The sequence below is a fragment of the Echeneis naucrates genome, chromosome 16, assembly GCF_900963305.1.
Source record: "Echeneis naucrates chromosome 16, fEcheNa1.1, whole genome shotgun sequence".
Taxonomy (NCBI): domain Eukaryota; kingdom Metazoa; phylum Chordata; class Actinopteri; order Carangiformes; family Echeneidae; genus Echeneis; species Echeneis naucrates.
This window is the reverse complement of record NC_042526.1, coordinates 13,045,138-13,062,692: the sequence shown is the minus strand read 5'-3', so window position 1 is coordinate 13,062,692 and position 17,555 is coordinate 13,045,138. Positions and strand designations below refer to the sequence as shown.

General features: G+C 40.6%; 1 protein-coding gene across 3 annotated transcripts in view; it reads right to left on the bottom strand.

The window, feature by feature from the left end:
* Positions 1 to 89: 89 nt before the first annotated feature.
* Positions 90 to 17,555, bottom strand: part of scaper (S-phase cyclin A-associated protein in the ER) — a 53,333-nt gene continuing 35,867 nt past the window's right edge. For all 3 annotated transcript variants that reach the window (XM_029523341.1, XM_029523343.1, XM_029523342.1), the window contains 8 exons: positions 15,338 to 15,461; positions 13,541 to 13,767; positions 11,687 to 11,842; positions 9,549 to 9,783; positions 8,005 to 8,154; positions 1,853 to 2,044; positions 1,094 to 1,142; positions 90 to 814 (listed from right to left, as the gene is read on the bottom strand). In XM_029523341.1, the coding sequence (XP_029379201.1) occupies positions 717 to 814; positions 1,094 to 1,142; positions 1,853 to 2,044; positions 8,005 to 8,154; positions 9,549 to 9,783; positions 11,687 to 11,842; positions 13,541 to 13,767; positions 15,338 to 15,461 (1,231 nt within the window). In that variant the 3' untranslated portion in view covers positions 90 to 716. The remainder of the gene's footprint in view (positions 815 to 1,093; positions 1,143 to 1,852; positions 2,045 to 8,004; positions 8,155 to 9,548; positions 9,784 to 11,686; positions 11,843 to 13,540; positions 13,768 to 15,337; positions 15,462 to 17,555) is intronic.

Here is a 17,555-nt window from a genome sequence, read left to right as displayed (position 1 = left end):
ACTGTGGAAGTGTGGACATTTGTGAAGTCATATTACTAAAAATGAGTTTGTTCTGTCCAGAATAAACTAAAGAACAACACAACTTAACCGTAAGTATTTTATTTCATGTCATAAAGGCAAATAATTCAATAAATTATATTAATTTTATGACTCTTAACTGAGAGAAAAAACAGACGTATGTAAACTTGAAAATATGACAACACATATTTGCGAACCAGGCATTTCACGTAATGCATAACTCACAGAGACAAGGAAAAAATTCTGGTTATTAACATTCAAAAATAAGAAATACTATACATTAAAACAAATGTAATGGAAGTGGTTGGCAAATTATTAATTACAGTATAATTACATGTTTCAGTTTTAACTAGTAACTGCATTGTAGATGGATGAGTATCAACAGCAACAAGTAGCATGTCTGCCTTGACGTGAAATGGAATAATTGTGCGTGTGTTTTCACTGTAATGTAAAAACAAGACATTTTGTGCAAATTCCTCCTAAACACTGATTTGATTTCCGAGAAATCAAAACACACACAGATATAAGATAAGGCTTCACAATCTTTACATTTGACACAGTCTGAATAACAAATAATTCACTCGTGTAGACTTTAAATTAGGACAAAGAAACCAAACAAAACACAAAAAAATCTCCATATCTCAGTCTTGTAGTGTTTATACTGTGCTTTTCCATTCTGAGGACAATAGACAACTCCATTACTCCTCTTGCTTCTTCAGAAAAAACTGCAGCGCTGAGTCCCACTGATCTCGAGGGAAGCGGTTGGACAACTCGCAATAATCCAACGGTTGGCAAACTTTACACAAACAGAAAGGAACATTATCCTGCATGTTTAACAGAAATCCTTAATCCTTTTTCAATGGGCAAAAGTGAATTTCACCAAAACAAGCACAGTGTGTCATCAGAGGAAATCGTCACTCAAACACACACACACACACACACACACACACACACACACACACACACAAAGCAAATCATAAAATATCTTTAATCTAAATTCTATAGATATATTTTCGTAGAAATTAAAATGAATACTTTTTTCATGCATTTGGGTAAAATTATTAGAATAGCTCACCTGTTTGCTTTGTTTTGTTGTCCAACTCTTTCTCATTTGTGGCACAGTCCTGTGAGGATTAACACGCATTAGTGCTATCTATAACCGCATACTGCAGGCACTGGTTGCGATATGTGTGTACAATTTCATTCGGCTCATTAAGTTAAATTTATGAAAATTCATTAAACCTTTAAAAAAGGCATATGACTTGTGCCTACATTAAACTAAATATTTCAGTTTAATGATGTAACATTGGACAAACTTGTTTTACTTTGAGGAATGCTCTTGAGGTTAACTCAACAATGAGGGCAATGGGGCAGGACGCCATGCATTATTGCTTTGTTTGAAAGAAATGACAATGGCTTGTCTCCCTTTGAATGGAAGTTAATCTGTGTCTAAACAGTGGTGGCTGCGGAGTGATGAGGGGCGTGTTGCTAGAGGAAGATGAGAGAGACAAGCTGTTTACTGGGAGTTGAACCAGTGGCAGGTAAATCCACTGTGAAGGAAGCCATTTATCTTTGTAAAAACCTGCTGTTAGAGATTCACTGTGCCCCAGATAAGCAATGGTTTATCAGCTGTCACAGAGATGTTTCACTTTGATGTGAAAGCTATTTTTTAATTTATTTAGAGGTACAAAAGGCTCAAGAACAGACAGGAAGATTGTGATTTTTTTTTTCCCCAGCATTGATCACAATCAAAATTTAAAGCTCATTTCAACCTAAATGACATCACTGAATTGTTCATTCATGGTTTAGCATGTGAACATGGTCCTTTCTTTACCTGGATGAATGTTGCCAGCAGCACACAGCTCATCTCTTGTTGCAGGATGACCTTGTTCTGAGAGTTGTTGTAACAGGCCGAGATGAGTGAGGGGAAGAGTACTCTGATGAGGCGCGGGTGGCTGAAGTACTGGAAGGGCAGCTGACACAGTTTCTGCAGCACGCTAGGCTGGCGGCCAGACTGCACTATCACCTGGAACACACAAGGAGCGGGGCCAGTCAGTCACTAAGCCAGTCAGGCGGCCAGTCAGTGGCACTGCTTCTTGTAAATCACTGCCCTGTGTCCCTCCCACATGTAAATCTGCCACTAAAACAACACACAAAAAACCATTAGGATGAGACCTGGGGGGTACAGCCTCCCACCACACAATGACAGGCTATAAAAGAATGATGGGATGTTTTGTACCAAAAGCAATAGCAGAGCTGCCGTAACATATGAGGAAAATAAGAAATGCAAACGGATGCCACAATCAATGGGTACAACTTCACTTTTAAGTTTTGCATTAAGCTCTTTAAGCAACACTTAAGCAGCAGAGTTGGTGCAGGAGTAAAGCTCAGGTTGAGAGGGCATTCATAGTGCGAAGAGGTAGGGTGGCGGGTGCACGGCAGGGTGAAACCTCCATCAACAGTGTGGCCACCCCCACTTTAAGAAATGAGCAATACCATTAATGGAATTTTCACCCTGCCTACATCCTGCTCTCCATCACAGCCAGTCAATCACACAACATCACATCCGGGCCACCAGTATTAAAAGGAAATCACTCCCAGCTTTTTAGGATTAGATATGGGACGGCTGCAAACAAAGGGGTCCCAGCCTTGTGCTCTGGTCATCTCCCCTGAGTGTTGGAGGACCAAGAACCTCCCGGAGAGGCAGGGGGTCAGACAAAAAACAAGAAAACAAACAAACAACCTCACAAAATGAAAGAAAAGAAAAGAAAAGAAAACAAAAGAAAACAAAAGAAAAGACCAAAATGATGCCTCATTGGTGCTGACTCTGAGGCTGGGGGTCCAATGCAAATGGAAACCAGAAGGGCAAGGTGAGGTCCCCAAGTCATGGTGACATAAATTCACAAGGTTTACAAGATTTTGAAAATACACTCTCTAATACTCTTCCACCGGCTTCTCCTTTGATAGTGCACTCCAAGTTTTAGCAGCAGTATAAACAAAGCGATAATTCTTTGCTTTTATCAGTTCAAAGTGAAGCGTCTCAGAGCTGCCCTCTACAGCGGCGTTCAAAGGGACACTAAACAGTGCCATTTCCTATCTTCATTATTTTAAAGAATCCATACAGACAGGTCAAACAAATGGAACTGTAATGCATTACCAATACTTAAAAATGTGAAGAGCACTGCATTTGTCAACCTGAAATGTGAGTGTTCATTTTTTTCTTTCAAACCAAGAGAAGATGGGAATTGTTGAGTGCTGTATTTAGTACAATGTTTTTAACACAGTGTAAATATGGGTGTGTTTAGGCGGAAGAGTTTTTTTTTTTTTTTTTTTTTTTTTTTTTTTTACAAAGGCATATGAGACTCTGGACAAATTCATCGACTGAAGGAAGGGAAAAAAGGCAAGCTCTGGTTGTTTTCAAAAGTAGTACTGCTTATTTTCAGTGCATGTAGTTGTAGAAAAATCCCATGATATCATATTTGTCTTGTCTGTTGCAACACTGACTTGAGTCATATGGCAATGACTACGGGCCCATAAATTTATGCAGCCGAATTCAACAGGGCCAAAATCATGATTCTGCAAAAGCTAAAGCATCTATCCATTTTCGTCTTCCTGCTTTAATACAGGACATTTATGGTTTAGGTATCATAATTTAACACTGTAACAAGTGTTGGATGTTGGAGCTGTTAGGCTGAGGAGATCCAACCCACAAATCAGCCAGCGATCTCATAATCCTCCACTATGCACAGTTCCATCTTCAGCTGCCTAAACAAATTGTCCACCCTCAAGTGCCTGACGCAATAGAACATAAAACAAAGCCTGGTGGCAGTGAGAATCTGGACGTACCAAAGAAACAGAGCCCCCAGCCAACTTTCCACGTCTCGACCAGGTGAAGAGCAACACCAGAGCAAGAGATGGTGTCCAACTAGAGATTATGCTGTGCCATTTATTCTCTTGCTGAAGTATCTGCAGCTCAAAGCCTGACATAAAACTAACAACAAGCAATCGAACACATGCATCTGGCCTACATATAATGCAGACCCTGTAAAAACTCAAGTGTCTTGGCTGCTCTGTTCTTTCTTAAGTTCAGGGACCTGGCATTTTCAAACAGTGCCAGATTTTATGACACTTCCATTACATAACTTCCTCACTGTCTTCAATGACAACAAAGCGTGTGTAAAGTTAACGTTCTGAAACACAAACAAATTCCTGGGAAAACCCACTGTTGAGGCGGAAACCAAACTTAAAGCTTAAGAACAGGGAGGGAAGCTATCATTCAGCTTCGCAATAAAGGATACATCTCAAATAGCATAACTCACATGCATGCATGAGGAGGCAAAAAAATTCTAACTGCACAAATCTAATTTGTGTTTTTAATGTCACGCAGGGGTGACAATCTCAAAGGTGTTTTTCAGTGTAGTGTCCAGACAGCCCAAACATATCAGTAAGAGCCAGCTTCAGCGTAGGGCCATATATCTGACACTCAAATCCACAATATAAACCAGAACCATCACAGTGGAACCGTCCTGCTGATAAGAGGAGCAGCACAGCAGGCACCACAAAGCAAAGTTAGACAAATAACTCTTTAGTGCTTCTTTACAACATTTACAATGACTTAGCGAGACATGCAAGGGACGTGTGTAAATTACCCTCGGACATCAGGGTGTCAGTGAAGCAGACATTGACTTAGACACTCCAACTTGACTTTAAATGGTGGCTGTCAGTTGTCTTAAAACCAAATAGAAAACTGCTGTACACACAATAAAGCCTAATAACTCTTTATTTATCTCCATAACTTGACGCTGCCATTTCATCCCAAATTGAACTCCGGATAAGTCTGCTCTGAAGCTGATCTGACAACAGCTTTAAAGACAGATGGAAACCCTTCATTGAAAGGTCTACATGGATTGAAACATCCTCAGCTTCACTCTGAGTCAGTTGGACCTGCGTTCACCCTTGAAGGAGAGTGTAAATCATCTACCAAGCTAACAATCAGGAGCTCTCCTGCCAGTCAGTGCAGTGTGTATGTCTGTGTTTCCCTGTCTCTGTTTACTCTGCTGGATGATACAGAGTGTGCATTCCCCAGCACTGGCTCCCTATGGTCTGCAGGAGCTGCCTTTACCCTGCAGGCAGTGAGGGCTTGGTTGTCTTGGCAGTAATGGACTGCTGAAGTGAGCGTTTCAACATCAGGTTAACAGGAATTACAGGCCTAAAGCTTGGCTTGGGCCTGCAGGGCAGAGGAAACGCCCTTGTTGAGAATGGGAAGAAGAGGAGTGACCCCACTGATAAGGCTGAGCTTTGGAGAGGTGTGTGGGATGTTAGGCCCAGAGATGTCCATTGCTCATGAGATGCTTACTGGTATAAAGAAAACAGTTTATGAAATATAAGTACAGAAGAGTCATGTACAGGGAAAAGTACCCTATTACATTAAAAGACCATGCCATACACTACTGTGTAAGTGTGTGCGGGTGTATGGGTGTGTGTTGGTGGTGGTGGGGGGGGCTCGCATGTGTGGGGCAATTTTCCATGTACTCAAGGAAAAGCAAAGCTTTCTTAAGATTTCCACACTCTCAAATTGCTTGTGTCTTTCTAAAAAAGCAGGTGAGCCTCAGCCGGACTAACATGTCAACAGTTCAAAATTACAGTCCCGTCAGCTCAAAGATTCAACAGATCATCACTGCAGATGAATCACAACTGATTCATTGTATTTAGAGACAAGGAGATTACTGGTTAATATCTCTTCAGGGAAGAAGGAAGTAGAGTTACACGCCACTTACAAAGTAGGATTTATTTGTTCTAGTTGTTTTGCAGAACGGTCTCTGTAGATGCACCCAAGAGACAATGAAGCATATGGCCAAATGCCTCAGTGGCCCCCCATCAGCAGACAAACTAGAAAAACACACAAGCCTACATATGTCACTCTTTTGGTGCCACAAAGTGAATTATTCATGCCCTTGGAGCAGAGGGAATACATCACTACATATGTTGCTGCAAAGTTAGTGTGTGTGTGTGTGTGTGTGTGTGTGTGTGTGTGTGTGTGTGTGTGTGTGTGTGTGTGTGTGTGTATGTGTGTATATATATATATATATATATATATATATATATATATATATATATATATATATATATATATATATATATATATATATATATATATAGAGAGAGAGAGAGAGAGAGAGACAGAAGGAGATTGCCTTATATACATTCATAAACATAAACAAAAGCTGGTGGTGTCCTGACAGTGAATCAGCAGTCTCCACAACTGCACAGGCCTTGGGTTGGGCTGCTTTTGTGTTCTGCCAATGCTTACATTAGTTTGAGAGAAGCTCAAGCTGCTCTAAATATTCTCCTTAACGCCATCCATCTTTGTGCGGAACTGAATGGACGCATTCCAGGAACTGGACCGCTGGCAAAGATAAACTCTGGAGGTTTTGCAGGATCTTGTTTCCCAACAATCTATTCAGATGTTTTTTTCTCAGAATGAAATTCTTAAAGTAAAGCTAGGTGAAATATTTTTGGTGTTTTTCTCTATTAAGATTGGTCTTGGCAGTAGACAGGCTGCGTACAAATGACAGATTTTGCATCAAATTAACAAGCAAATGTATTTAGTCAATCATGTCTACTCTTCCAATGTCAATGTGGGTGTACAAAGACTGCCACTGCCACTTCCTTAATTTAATCATCTGTCCATTTAATTATTTGATCTAATATGTAAATTGGAGCTGCAATGACCAACAAATGCAAATTCCGTAAATCATAATAATTAAATTGGATTGCAGCAGAGAGTAAAGTTTAAGTGCCATAGACTGAAAGAGGAACCTTTAATTAGCAGGAAAAAATCTGGCAAATTAAAATCAGTAATCAGCCTATAAATTGTTGTGATAGGGGTTGGTTGTTACTGTGTGGACTTAAATGACATATCAGAGGTTTGAGAGGGAAGCTGTGGCTGCTGCCTGTGTTGGTCAGGCTTAACGTAATCAAAGGCCAGCCAACTGTAGCATGGCTAATCAGGGGCCCAGTAGACGGGCCATGCATGACAGCCAATTACACAGCAGCCAAGTGTGCTCCATCACATCCTGCTCACTTCAATAGAGCCCCCTAAGTAGTTGTAATACTGGGGCAAGCACGAAGCCCTGCTTTACCAGGCAGGAACAATGGGTCGCTCTGTGGAACAAAAGATGAGACACACACCAAGAGCAGGAAGGTGCCAAGGAATGAATCTTTAAACAGGTGCTTTCTGTTACAATTACCAAACTACACCCTTAATCTAATACATGAGTAGAACAAAAGTAAGATGATATTACCCAGCCGTGTTAACTGAATTAGTGGCTTTTTATAATGGAAAGCATTAAAGGCAACGCGTGGTGTTGAAATTAAACCATTGTGGTTTGACATAACTCAAAATATAACAATTGTAGCAATAGATTTTTGTTAAATGTTAAATGTTAAATGTTAAATGTTAAATGTTAACCAGAGCTAGAACAAAACATTAATTGATTAACAGAAAAAATATGGAAGCTGTTTTTTCAGCTTGGAATATTATTATTTCCTAATTCTTCTAAAGTTATAGATGATAAGAAATGGACAGTTACTATTACTCAGATAAAACAAGCAATTTGCAGATATGGAAAATATGTCAGTATGTCATTTATTATCAAAATTAATTCAGAGTTAGCATTGAAGTAATTTGTAAAATAAAATTTGATAGCATCCTTTTAAATATTTCTTTTTAAAATTATTATTACGTTTATTTTTTATTTTTTAACCATTGGTCTGACAAGTAAAATGCACCAATTTGGATCAAATTGGAATCATTTGGAAAACTGAAATTTTTCATAGCTAATTGATAAATTAATGAATCAATAAAACGAGTAGGCATATTATTAACAAATACAATTGTGAGCTACAAAAAAAAATTGGATTTTTGAAGTTTGGGATTGTGAGACCATAAAGAAAAAGAATTTGTTCAGGTTTCAGCTGCTTTACCTGGTTGTCAGGGTGATTAACGGTGAAGTATCCCACGCAGATGATGACTTCATGCAGCAGCTCTTCAGAGGAATGCTGGGAGCAGTACCAGAGCAGAGAGCTGACAATGTGCCTGAACGCTAGAGATAGGCCTTCAGCTCCTAGAACAGACTGATCACAAACAAAGCATGTTAGTGTGCATTTTATCATGGGAAAATAACAATATATTGTGTATCATTGCGTCTACATGGCTGTAGGCTAATAACAGGCCACATATTTTGATAGTGGGAACATATGTGGTATAAGAGTGTAAGCAATTCAAGTGGGGTCCCACTAAAAAAGACCCCAATCTTGTTCCTTTATGAGATGCGAGGAGCAACTTATGAATAGTACTTATTAAACATGTCAGTGTGACAGAGCACCATAAGATCATGATGATTTACTGGAAGTTTGGGCGTGTTAGCATTTTAACATCCATACTTGAGAAAATATTAAACATGTATGCACCTGTCCAACAAAAACATGTTATAACATCAAAAAACACAAGTAAATAAAATTGGAGTTTAAAAGAATGCCATTGTTTGAAAGAGCAAGTAGGAAAAAAACAAAGCAAAGAAGGAAAAGAGAATTTCTGGTTTGAATGTGAACTTCTGTTTCCCCTTTTCCAACATTCACAGATTTGCTGCAGCATATTCTGCCAACATGCAACCAAAGCAATATTTTATACGGCAAATTACTTTTTCCCCGCTAAACACATTATTAGTAGCTGACGTGGCAGAGGAGTGAATTCGCATCCTGAATTCTGATCATCCACTAAAATATGTATTCGTCTGTGGAGTTAGTTAATGTGAAACACAAGGTGATTACAACTTCCGGCCAAAAAAAGAAACATTATTTAAAATGTTCATAAAACTTCGGCAGTGAAAAGCTTTCATTTCCAGCTGTTTTGAGTTGCCTGAATGTGGCAGGTCAGTGAGAGGAAGCTGCTTCAAAGTACTTACTGAGAGACATTAAAATAATTAACGCTTGCTCTCGTGCCTTTCCGTCTACATGGTGACTTAGCACAGTGAAGCTGTCGCCCTCTCCTCTTCATGGTGGGTAATGTACGGCCGAGCATACAGTGCTAATCAGCCGCGCTACATCCTAACGGGTGACCCACCGGGCTCTGTTCAACCCTGACAACTGACCTGGGGTCAAAGGGCACCTGTGTTTATGTCGGCAGGTCAGCTTTGTCCTGAGGAGAGTAACTCCTCTTCTAATAGCTCTTAACAAAGGAACCAGCATCAATTTCATCATGTATCCAATTTTATTAGATCCAGATCCATGATGCGTTTTGAGGGACAAGTTATGCAAATTGTTGACCATTTATTTAAAAACTAGAGACTGTGATTAGGAATAGAGAAAAACATGCAAAGATCAGTTTCAAAACTACAACCACCCCATAATAAATAAATAAATAAATAAATAAAATTTGTCCACGTCTAACCTTGTGACACCACTGCATAAAATGTGCTAGATGAAGACAAGTGGAAAAGAAAAATATATTTTGGATTAATTATGAATACCTGGAAGGCAGATAGGTCAAGCAGGGCAAAACTGTTGAGGAAGCGGATGCCTTGCAAAGCCACCTGGATGACCCCAGGGCCGTAGGGTTCCTGACTCTGGGAAGCAGACTCTGGTAAGAAACTGTGCAGCAGGATACAATATAGGGTGTGTACCACTCCCACCAGGTCTGTAGACTGCAACAAAGCCGTCAAGCCAGTAGGGTCCTGACGTTTATTGTCAAAAATACTGGGAGCACTGGAGAGAAAGAGACGGGAAATGAGTAGTCAGCAAAACCCGAAATAACTGGAAGGTTTTATTAGGTAGTACAGACAGATATGATACCAAGAGACAGTACATAGCAATAGTGTCTTTATTTTGTGCTGTTCTGCTGCTGTAGTCAAGCACAAAAAGAAGAGAACTAACCAAAGTGACTATTATTTCATCCAGTGCTGATGACCCAAATAACAATCTGAGCCTTAGTAGCTAGCAGATTTATTCAGCAGACAAGAGTGTAGAGATAACTTTCCCTTTAGATAAGATATAATACCCTGTTAGCACAGCCACATTACTGTGTTTAACCTACTGCCTGGGGTGGAAGAATCCCAAGTTTAAAAGCTGTTGCTTATTGACATATCAGATCACAGCTCCTGTTAAATTTGTCTTCTGATCTTCACATGCTTCTTTTTATTTATGTAGTAACCTCTTTTTCTTTGCAATGACAGGGCTTTCAATATGTTTTATTTTACTGACCTAACTGGTCAAAGTCACTGGCAGTCTGCTTGGTTGCAGCTAAAAGAGACCTTCAATTTCTGCTCTTCGGCCCCCACTCCAACTACAGCAAATGTAATAATAAAGCTCATGGAAGTGACTCCAAGAAGGCAGATTGTGATTGATGTCTGATGTCTGCTCTGGTGCATTTAATCAAAGCCCAACAGAGAGTATTGGATAGAGTTAAGAAAGATCATCCAGGTGGTGAATCAAATCTGAACAAACCAAACAAAACAAAATAGACAGTCACACACTCAGAGTTAAGGCATTATTGACTTAGAAAATAGAATAACAAAAATAAACAAACAAACTGAACCCCAGGGGAAAAAAAATAAGCAATTGAATTGCCATGCAGAAGAAAACCCTAAGCTAGCACAGACCGACGATTTAAGACTAGTGCAGCAGCAAAAGCTATGATTTGTAGCCACACAGAATGGAGGGTGTGTGACCTCTGGATGGAAGTTACAGTGCATGCTGATACCTGATGTTAGCCAACAGGCTCTGTGTAAAATATGCTGCTAGGCAAGAACACAGCCTCCTAATGCCATTATAATCCCCTGACACAGCAACTGGCATGGCCAAAATATTCTACAAGCCCATTGAGCATTCTTAAATTTGACAGAGTATCGGGCCAGAACATTGCTTGCTGGCTGCAGTATTGCCCAGGACACTGGTGTCATTACACATGCAATGTGAGACACTGTTTTCTCACAGATATTCAGTGACAAACATAGTTCTACTGTAGCCAGATATCCTCTGCCACTCCAGTGTGAAGCAGATGGTCAGTGATACTGATGAACCTTTCAGCTGACGAGCTACAGCAGTATAATGGATGAAAAAGCCATGACAGCGAGGTTGTTAGGGCTCCATTGCTACCTACTTTTAGTATAAGAATGAAATACATCAAAGTTACTTCCTTTCAGCTTTTTTTTTTTTTTTTTTTGCAATGCATGACATCAAAGCACATCTTCCCTGCTACCATAGTCAACATTTATTTTCCTTTTAAGTGAGGAATTGTGGTGCTGATGTCCCTCAGAATGTCTGTGTGCTTAGCCTCTGTCAGCGGCGCCACTGAACCTCCCTGAGTGGAGGTCACTGTAGCACATGTGGGTGGGCTCCCCCACACTGCAGGCTACGGTTTATGGTGAGTGACAGAGCACTGGGTCAAGTAGATACCTATCTCTATATGCAGTAACGACAGCTTAGCAAGGGAGCTGGCTGGAGGAGATGACCTGCTGGCTGATTGCTGAGGAGCCAGAATCTTTGTTTGAGTAAATGTGAGCCCGTCTTTGTGGATCCTTGTGACTTTAAAGACCTGACAGTGACTGGGAGAGAAGTCTGTGTGAGATCACATAGATGTTTGACATGTGTAATCAAGTGACATGCTCACCGTCCAGTTACAGCAAAACACAGCTTGCACATGCTGTGCAGTAGAGCTGAGGCTTGCTGGAGAAAAGAAGACATCTTAGGGTGCTCATCTACTGGACCTTGGACTGACAGGAAGCACCCGTACAACTTGTCAATCAGACCCATGTTTACTACATAGCTGCAAGACAAGAAGAAGCAGAAAAAAAATAAAAATAAATAAACAAAACTGATAAAAAAAAAAAAACATGCAGTGGTTAACAGATTTCTTTTTACTACATGTTAAAAAAGATTTACCATGGGTGATTTCCTTTGTGAAAAGGTCAACACACCGGAGGCAAACATAGGCCTTTACTGTGCATACTTTCACAGCACTCCAACCGAAAGCGGATACCTCACCTAAGCCCTCCACCCCCTGCTATTACTGTGATATCTCCAATTTGTCTTTGCCAATGACAGGTCTCATGATCACGTTCCCTGTATTCCTTCAGCCACAAATCACTCCTAATAGTGTCATTAGATGACTGTTTTGGCCCTTGTGCCAGCCCAGCTCTGGGCCCTTGACAGTCTGCTGACCCTGGGGCCATCCTCTCATAACACCAGTATGCCTGCACCTTTGGGCTCAGCTCAGGCACTAGCAGCTTATGAAAATCTGGCAAGCGCTACAGCTGCCAATCAAGGCTTTCAAGTCACTGATATGGTCACTGTGAAGCCAGAGCTCCCTATTTTATCAAAGTCTTAACTCTTTGCTTCTTTCACACACCTTTTTTGTAAGAGCTGTCACTCACCAAGGTCCTCGAAACGCAGGTTATTATGACCATTTTCAACTACCAGTTATTTGACACTTGAACCAAGTTCCATTGTTTTGACTTGATCCTCTTCCACAGCTTTACTTACGTTGAAAGGATCAGTCTTCACACTTAGTGATCTGTTAAATGCCTGCTCTCTGTTTGGCAATTATCTTGGTGGTCAAACTTACTCCTTTGCATCTCATAACTTGAGCATGGATTGAAAGAATTAATGACAATAAAAGGAAACTAAAAGCACTGAAAGCCAAACTGAAAAGCTGATGATAGGAAAGGAAATGGTGATTGCTGCCTATGTGATATATGGGTTCGTATAATGGGAGAGTGTTGCAAAAGCTAAAAATGTTTTGATCTTTTGTCCTTCCTCAAAAGGATATACATTATACAAGGCAGTTTAGGTAAATCTTGAGCTCGTACTCGGGATTACCAGTCTGACGATACCATTTTTCTCAATCCCTCCTGTCTCCAGGGTTACGACTGAGTCAGTGGATGAGAGTGGTGGGCCTGTGCAGCTGCTACGTCCAGATGAATCATTGCTTGTGGGAGGGATGGTGGAAAGACTGCACTCTTCTACAAGACTTCATCATGCTGGGCCTGCCTTTCCTCAGAGACTACATTTCTCCAACACAGGACCAACTCCTACAGGCCAGACCTACAAGGCTAGCTTAAACACCAGGTTCAAGGGGACGTTTCAAAGCCTTGGGAGTGCTCTTTGTTTATGCTACTTCGCTGCCCCCCCGAGAACTAACTTTAGTTGAAATGTGGCACTGAATGTGTGGAAAAAAGTACAAGCTGGATGGATGCCAGAATACACCATCATTCTAACACAACTCCCATTCTAACAAGACACCAGTTGGACCATTTCCAAGAGATCTGACACTTTGTCAGCCTATTCTTTACATAAGGCATGCTGTTGAGGAAATCAGATGTTGACCAACTCTCAACCCAGTAAAGAGGAGTGGAGGAGGGAAGTACTAGAGGAGGTAAAAAGGTCATGAGATGAGAAAAAGAGGTGCCATGTAGGAGGAAGAGAAGTAGGGTGAGAGTAGCACAGAGCAGTAGAAGGAAAATACCTGATTAAGTCTTGTGTGCGAGTGTTGAAGAACTCTGTGGCGAGTTTGACCTTGGCATCTGGGGAGGAAATCGGTATGTTTTCACCTTGTCCAGACTCTGAAATATGTGGCCACAGGGACCCGAGGATGGTAGCAATGGTTTGCAGGAGGCCTGTTGTCAAGCCCTCAAAGACTTGTTTGTTCACACTGCGCCCAAAAATTGACTTATCCTCATCTGGTACATACAGCTGTAAGAATAAAGAAAGTTTAGTGATATTTCCATTATAAGATCTTTGATAAACCCCAAAAGGCAATGTCAAAAGACTCAGAGTATCTTAATGCTATTACACAAAAACAAAAACTTAAGTGCAGATAAATAAACAAAAACAGAACAATTTAATCTTCAGCATTAACATTAGAAACCATTCAATGCAGAAGCTAATGTTAAAGACCTGTTGACACTGCCTGCATTGCTGCAAAATTAAACCATTTTATGACTGATTATGAACCAGTTTTAAGACACAATTTAGTATAATCTTTGTGATATTCGATGGCTACAGTAACGATATATAATGGAGGTATTTCTTAAGCCATGCAAGCTGCAAATGGTGCCAACAAGGTGTAATATGAACAAGCCTTATCCCAAAAAGATGAAGGCTTAAATAAAAAAAGCTGCAGAGGAAAGAAAGACAGTGTAGATGGAAGAGCAATTTCCTTATTCACATTTCCAGTCAAACTTCCCAAAACAAATAAGCAAAAGTCTGGGCTTAAAATATAGTGCTGCTGTTAAACATGGAGAACCTTGTTAAGTTAAAGCTCTCCATTTGGTCTAATGGTTCGAGTGAATGCTGACAGCATAGGTAAATCCACCGACATTCTCCACAAATCTAATTAAAAGGGGACATGCTCATATGGCAGCACGACCCCCATTGCTTAACTCTATTGCTCATGCACACGCATACCAGAAAATAGACATACACATGCAAACACTAACAGTTGTAAATTAAATCACAACTCATCAAAGAGGGTAAGAGCATGGGTAATTGTTGAGCCAAATTCCTAATCTGCATTGAACACATGGAGAACAGTTAGTTTGTCTCCTGCAGTGCTGCTGGATATGTCAGTCAGCAGAGCAGCTGCTGAGATATGTTTTATATAAACTGAAACATACAGCCTAACCTCTCCCTGTATGCCCTAAGGAAATATGACTGCTTCGGATAGGAACTCTGCACCGGAGAATGAAGCCCCAGTAGAGTTCATGCATGTACCACAACCCTGTGTCTGTGCCTTGTCCTGTCTGTGTTGGGAGTGTAGGCGGCCCCAGTGAGCCGCCACCATTCGATGTTTGGAGTGGCCTGATGTTTACAGTCCTCCTTACAGAGTGCTGAAGGATATGGGCCGACATGTCACCGCAGTGCAGCCTGCCGGCTTGACTGACTGTGCTCTTGCATTCCCTAAGTCATAAGGCATTTGTGGAGAGGCTGGGCAATGGTTTGTGACTCGCTGGCTGGCCTGTGCCTTGCTCTGTCTTTTATTTACACTGTGGTAAGAACACGCACCAGAAAAAAGGTAGGGCATTCTCTGTGGTCAAGCACTGTTGATCAAATGAAAAATGTGAAGAAAACAAGACAGGGAAATAAGCGCACCTGTTAGAGATCCTCTCTTCATTTGATGAAACCTCTGCATCTCGTCTACACTGACTTCGCTTCACTTTGATTTTGGTACTAACTAATTGCAAGAATATTGACCCATTTGAGAAATATTTTGTTTGTGACGACAAATTAGGTTGTGTTCATGTGCTGGGAAGCATAGACTTACTGTTAGCTGATGCAGCAGCAGGTCCATGAGAAGTGCTATCTTGTTGCTAAACAGCACATAGGAGCAGTTGTGGGGGCAGCAAGAACATGCCAGGTAGTAGGTATTTACAGCAGCACAAAGGGATCTAACACAGAAAGATGACAAACCATTATTAATCACCAGACATGCTGATACTCCCCTTACAACTCATTATAGAAACACCACTACTGAGATGTAAAGGCTTAGCCCTGGGCATTGACATGACTATCTGCAGTCATGAGGAAACCAAACACACTCTTCTGTATTTGTGGTTCCTTAAGGGTGCAGTTTGTCTTCACAAGTCAAAGGAGTATCTCACTGACAGTGCAAGTAAGGAAGCCGATTTGAGGAATAAAACACTCCTATCAACTACTTATGTGGAAACTCCCCTCACTAGAGCCACCTTCAGTGAAGCTGGATGCAATCTCAGTCCCATCTTGGCTGAGGTGGTGCAGCATTTCCGCCGGAGAGATAAAACTTTTCCTCTCAGCAGCTCTTCACAGCCGCCAGGCTGCCCTAGGAGAGAGCCAGTGCTGAGCCAACCAGCGTGCCTGTGTATTATGTCTGCTCTAAAACAAGTCCCAGAGAAGATTAATGCTTCAGATAACTGACCAATCATTCTACTGTGACTGCTACTCCCCCTCACCCCTGTTTCATCAGTTAATATTTTCTGACAACTGTATATTTTAGCCATTGGCGGAATGGCGTGTCCTATCTACTTGTTGGAAGAATGGAATCTGCCTCTCCAGTGCCTAAAGTAGGCCATGTTTATTTCAACTGGTAAACATTTTGATATCTACTGAAACCTTCACATCTGCTGTGTGTTTTCGGTTAAACCACGATGGCATAGTAAAGGGAAATAGATTAGGCAGAGGCAGACCCATGTCTGTCAATAACTTCCTCTATTCTTAGCCTTGCATTTGCTAGTGAGTGGATTGGTTGTTTTGGTATATCTTTATTGACATTGCAGTGTAAAGCTGTCAGACGTGGAATGTGGTGTTAATGTGAGAGGCACTATATTTTGAGCGATCAGATAGTGTTTGTTTCTAACATCAAAGCCTACTTCCGTCCACCTGAAAACAATAACATAGCACTTTAAAAATCATAAAATAGCTTCCTTGCAAAATGGTACGGTACTGTGTGCAAGCTAAATTGACAGTAATTCTATTAAAGCATAAAGACAGTGGAAAAAAATCCAGTCGTAGTGGTTAAGTGCACTGATACAACAGCTGGTGTAGAGCAAGAGGTGAGGTTACATGAGAGCCCAGCCAGACTATACTTTGTGAGCAGCCATCCAGTATCAGGACTGATTCTCTAACTGAAGCAGACACGAGACAAAGATCAGCCTCTATGCAAATACAAAAACAACTCAAAGCGCTGTCCTCAAATACAATTGTATAATTACATGCTTCACACTTCATATGAAATTCAAACTGTAATAGTTGACTTTCATTACAGTTGTACAGTCATAAAAAAAAACCTTCAGTCGTGGTGGTGGTGGTGTTTATGATTATCTCCTTGTTGCAAATAAAATGGTGCACATGAGACAAAATGATGGAGCAGAACCGACTTCTTTTACTATCAAAAGGTGTTTCACATCAGCCAGAAAAGGTAATTTTGCTCTTTATTAGTATTTATATGACACTTGTCACAACTCAGACTTGGTGCCACAGTCAAATATCAGACTTTTGCAAATGTCAATATGTCATCACTGTATTCAGAACAGCCTGTCCCGGACCTCCCTAAACTGTGCATAACAGGATATTTAATTTATGCATTACGCAAGAATTAAAAAACTTTGAAATCTGGACTTTCAAATTCGCAGACTGAAGAGGGAATGCACGATTAGAGTTCACCAGAGTTCATGAAACCGCGGTAACAATCTGTAACAAACTGGCAACTCAGGGGTTAATACACAAATTAGCTGAAAGTTATGTTCATTTGATTCCATGATAAAAAATTTTTGGAAGTTTTACAATGTTTAGTAATGTAAAACCATCATTCTGTTAATGGAGGAAACTCTCTGCCCCTGTTTAACATTTTTAAAATAAGTTTATATATGTTCGGCATTTGGCTGCAATGATTTGGGGGAGCGTTCCTGGTTAGTAATACTGTAGCCAGTGTTCATGTTTGTTTTTTTAATCATTTGGCTGTGCAGAAGTGATTTCCTCATTTGGTTTGTACTATTTAGATTCTGAGA